This window comes from Quercus lobata, chromosome 5 (genome assembly GCF_001633185.2).
Source record: "Quercus lobata isolate SW786 chromosome 5, ValleyOak3.0 Primary Assembly, whole genome shotgun sequence".
Lineage (NCBI taxonomy): Eukaryota > Viridiplantae > Streptophyta > Magnoliopsida > Fagales > Fagaceae > Quercus > Quercus lobata.
Window position 1 is genome coordinate 55,782,662 of NC_044908.1, and position 5,373 is coordinate 55,788,034.

Genomic DNA, 5,373 nt, shown 5'->3' on the forward strand with positions numbered 1-5,373 from the left:
TTGACTTGTTGAGCAGTGAAAGGAAGCACTAACTTGCAATGGGGGGGAGCATGGAAGTGATGGTTGGTTTGAGATAAATATAGAGCAAGGAAAATGGTTGGTTAATCGTCGACAAGTATATAGATGAAATATTGCTATCACTTTCTCTAATCCTGGCAAATTCAATGGACACCAATTTGGTTTAAGGTAAATCTTTCTGTAATTGTACAATGGCTTACACACTCTTGAACGGTACCAATGTAAAGAAGAGATTCCACACGACACTGCACACAAAGATGTCAAGTTATATGCTTTTTTTTTTTTTTTTGATGGGAAGTTATATGCTTTTGTAGAATATGATAAGCCATTTCATAATGTCTCTTTTGTTTAACGGTGCTCAAGAAAGCATCAATTGGACACCACTTGTATTTACGTGAATATTTTGACTGAAAGTGACTCAACTTGTATTTACATGAATTTTTTGACAGAAAGTGACCCAACTGTCCATAAAAAGTAACTAGCATTATATTTCCCATCCTTAAATAAGACCAAGCCTTTGATAATTTCTAGTGAAAACGAGAATACGCTGGGTATGAGTAATTTCCGTGAAACTCATATCGTATAATCAATGCTATTCAATGCAGTGTCAGATGTGTCATGACAGAGAGAGAGAGCACATCATAACAAGAAATGAGACAAAAGCAGCCCACCCTTCAAACATACAGCTATGAATGTAAATTGAAACGCCATCAGTTTTCACACTTACACATACAGCACAATTACCCATCACCAGCAACAATCAGCATCAAGAAAAATTAAAATTAAAAAAAATTAAAAAATTAAAAACAATCAGCATCAAGATACTGTATAGGTTATTTCGCAACTCCCTTGTTTTTCTTTTCCTTTTTTTCATTTTTACTGAAACCAGCAACTCACTTTTACTTGGAGGCAGATGGGCTATCATGCTAACATTTTATTGAGGTTCAAGTTCAACATACCATAGTTGGGAACATCTGATTCAATGAAGCAGTGACATGCTATCTTATGCTGTCCTAAACAAGAAAAGCTTTGAGAGACTTCACTATGCCATCATTTCATCAATAATCAATGACTCTATTGGCAATTACCATTGAAGAAGAAACAGATAATACACATCTTCCATTTTACCACTGCTACATATGAGTGACTTAACCATGGATCATTTGAAGCATAATAGTACATTGCTCAATAACCTTTTTAAGTATAACATAAACATCACATATTCATCATAACTACAATATTCACATACAGAGATGGTTTAAATAAAGTAAATGACTACACGAACTGAAAGATCTTACAACATCATTTTAGTTGCATGTGTGCAATCTTACAAGCATATGCCTCAAATCAAAACAACAAGCACAGATGCATTTCCACCATCAATTCCAGCATACCGGGTGAGAGATTAACAGTGCATGCATATTCAACCAAGGATTGGTGTTTCAGTGGCAGTCCACAAAAGTTGGCTTGGCACCCAACTGAGATATTCATAAAGCAAATTGTCATCTAATTCTCAGTTTGCAAAAAAACATGCACATCCTCCACTTTCTCTTGTATGATTGTGCCTTCCCTGGAAAACCCCATTTTAGAGTAAGCATAGTGTACAAAATACATAACAACTGATTTGTTTTTTAAAATAAAACAAAAAACACAACAATCATAAGTCAAAACAAAAAAACAATGCAGGAATTATATAATCCAGATATACTTAGTGCTACTTTCTCATTTGTACCATAACCAATACAATTTCTGTTCTGTGACTCTCCACCTCCCAAAAAAAAATTAGGTCTCATCCCTACTCAAAGACATTGAGCATATGTTATAACATACGAATTCCCAAATCTTAAAAGATGCATCAAATCCACACCAAGGCCAATATCTCATTGGTTCCTTATATAGAGGGCAAGGCATAATGAACAATCCATATCCAAAGCCTAGAATACCATATAACAATAATACAAAATTGTATTTTAATTCTCTGTTTGCAAAAAAAAAAAAAAAAAGGCATATGCAGATCCCCACTTTCTCCTGTATCATTGTGCCTTAACTGGAAAACCCCATTTTAGAGTGTAAGAAAAGAGCACACATATGAATGATTCACGAGTAAATTCTGATTTATCTTTTAAAATAAAACAAAAAGGCACACAAACAGCGCAATTCAAAACCAAAAACAATGCAGAAAATTCATAATCCAGATACTTTGAGCTACTTTCTCATTTGTACCATGACCAATACAATTTTCAATTTCGTGAGTCTCCACCTCCCAAAAAACAATGAGGTCTCATTCATACTCAAAGACATTTTATCTTTCCTTATAACATAGGAATTCCCAAATCTTAAAAGACACATCAAATCCAACAACAAGACCATAATACTACATATCAATAATACAAAACATCTCACTGGTTCCTTATAATGGGCAACACTGCAATTTTCGCTCAATTATTCAAATCCCCAATTAAATAAGCTGTAGAAACTTGTTTACCTCAGATCACATTACTCTCTGTGAAAGTGTGAATTCAGAATGAGTTCATCTCAAGACAGTAAGTCCTCCGCTTGACGAGCATCTTGGCGGCAGTACCATAAGGCTCCTCAAAAGCCGTGGACACCCACGACACATCAGACACTTCCTTCTTGCTCATGGCGGGCACAGACTGATCGCTGGGCCGAATGGCGACAAGGGTGGCACCCTTGAGAACCATCCCATCAGGCAATTCCAAGTGCGGCGCGTACCAAAGGCGCATATTAAGAGCCGGAACTTGTGTCCTCTTCGAGGCAGAGGAAGCCGACAACGGCTTCACTCTCAGCTCCTCCAGCTGCTCCCTATTCATACACAACACGCCTTGCCCATCGGCATCGGTCAGCACGAGATTATCCAAAGTCTTGTGCTCCGAAATTATGGGTTGCAGCAAGTAATGCCTAGCCGAAGCAGCAATCAAGGAGCTAATTGTCCAAACCACACGCAGTTTCAGACCCCCATTCGTGTAAAACGACTCGGGTATGCTCCCGTTGTCCTCCCCGGTACCGGTACCGCAGGCGGCGGCTGCATCGGCGGCGGCGGCGTAGGCCGGGGACTGGAAAACCGCAGAGGCGCCGAGAATGACGCAATCGTCGAGGGTGGAGCCGAAATCGGCACGCCATTTGAGCAAAACCCCATCCTCGATACCCAATTCGCCGCTGGGAAGCTCGATTCGAAGGAAGCGAATTTCGTTGAAGTTTTTGAGGACCTGGGTCGGGGAATGGTGAGTAACGCCTCCACCGCCACCGCTTGCGCCGTGTTCGGCATCGGAGTCTTCGGAGAGCAACAGAGCGGAGGAGGCGGAAGAAGACGAAGCGGGTCTCTTAGGGTTAAGGAGTTGGGTAAAGAGCTGAAGTGGCTTGACGATTCCGCCGAAAACGAACCGGAAGAGGTTCGAGAAGGGGTTGCGAGACTTGTCGGAGGAACAGGAGATGGCCGGGGCGGAAAGAGAAGAAGACGAAGAGTCGTCGTCGGAGATAACGCAGTCGACCCGAACGACGACGTTGTCGACCTGAGGGACGAGGGAGTGGAAGCGGCGCGAAACGACGCAGCACCGACCCAAGGCCTTGACATCGCCGATCCTGTTGAAGATCAAGAGGAGGATAGAGTCGGGAAGGCGGTCGAAGTGGTCGATGTGGGATTGCGGCTCCGAAAACGTCAGATCTGACATTGCGAATAGAAGTAGGCTGGTTTGTGATCTGAATTTGCTAGTAGTGGAAGTGGGTTTGGTGTAGATCTGGGAAATTATAAACCATGTGTTTCTGTTTCTGTTTCTGCTTTACTTTCAAATTAAGATAAGCTTTGTTTTATATATATACATATATTTGTTAGAAACAGAAATAGAACAAAACTCTTTTTTCGATTCGCAGAGATTTTGAGTTCGAAAGATGTGAGCTGGGAATTGGAAATGGCGGTGGAGAATGGGGATATAGATAGATCCACGGTTTTTTTTTTTGTCTTTGTTCAGAGGTGTAGAAGAAGAGGAGTGGTGATGAATAGAGAGAGAGAGAGAGAGAGAGAGATTGGGAGATTATTATTAAGCGCGTTATAAGGAAAAGGAAAAAAAAAAGGTTGGTGCGTGCGTGCGTGTTGTGTGTGAGTGACTGTGTGTTGTACTGTTTTTGTTTTTATTTTTGTTTTTGTTTTTGTTTTTACTTTTTTTTTCTTAATATGTAGCATTATAAAATACCGGCTTTGTACGTTTTCCTTTTTGGTTTTACTGGTGTCTGATTGAGATTTGTAGGGTAATAAATCAGTAATCACAAACTCACACGTACGGTTGTTGTTGTTAAACCTAATCTTTATTACTCTTCAAGGTTTAGATTCCTTTTTATTGAGTAATATTAGGAGAATTACTATTACTAATTTGTTTTTAATTAATTAAAACTAATATGATTATTATTTGCATATGCAATAATTAATGAGTGGTTTTGACAAATCATTGAGTAGAATCTAATTAAAACTATCACCGCGTACCCTTGATGTGATGGTCATTCCACAAGTATAAAGATTGGAGTTCAAGTCTTTAAAAATGAGCTTCACACATATATACATTTAGATTAGATTAGAGTAAAAATTCTATCTTATATAAAAAAAATCCAATTAAAACTCTTTTTATTATAAAAATAACAATATCTAATTTTAAATTTAGATTTTATCCATCTTATTTAAGATATAAGATAAGAGAAATTTTAAAAATGGTAGAAATTTTCTCACACGTCAAAAGATCCATCTCATATAAGATAAGAGTAATTCTAAAATGGGTAAAAAAATTTCACACGCAACAGATTATACCAACCAATTAAGATATAACACTCTTAGCTATTGTTTGAAAAAAAAAAATACAATACAAATAAAAATCTAGATTTAGTTTCTTTCTACTATAACCTTTCTACCATGGATAAACCATAAATAAGAATCTAAATTTAGATTATCAAAAATAAGATCTAAATTAGCTTTCAACGAATTTCATGATACTTTTCCCATGAGATGGTAACTTTTGCTTAATGTAGAAGACAATTGATGCCAAGGATAGCTGCTGTAAAAGTGATATTTTCTAATCTTAGCTTGCATCCATTGTAGATAAGTTATGAAATTTGTCATGCTGGTAGAAATTGTTTAGGTAAAAATTACTTAGTAGAAAGATACGGCTGAATAGGTTGTGCTGGCATTTGCTGGTGTTTTTTTTTTTAGGCAAGTTGGATGGTTAAAGTGATCTAGCCCAATTTAGAATTTTAATGTAAGTAATTGCATGAGCAAACCCAGCAAACTCAGTAGCCCAACACTATGCTACGAACCAAGAGAGACAAAAATCTAGTTAAGCCCACAAAATGAGT

The 5,373-nt window shown here is 37.9% G+C and overlaps 1 protein-coding gene across 1 annotated transcript; it reads right to left on the minus strand.

Annotated features, from left to right (window-relative positions):
- Positions 1-1,168: 1,168 nt before the first annotated feature.
- On the minus strand, positions 1,169-4,069 carry LOC115991763 (F-box protein At5g46170-like). The gene is made up of 2 exons (XM_031115667.1): positions 2,504-4,069; positions 1,169-1,588 (listed from the first exon to the last, which is right to left on the minus strand). Exon 1 carries the CDS (start codon positions 3,705-3,707, stop codon positions 2,538-2,540), a length of 1,170 nt encoding a protein of 389 aa, XP_030971527.1. The 5' UTR covers positions 3,708-4,069; the 3' UTR covers positions 1,169-1,588; positions 2,504-2,537.
- Positions 4,070-5,373: the final 1,304 nt, after the last annotated feature.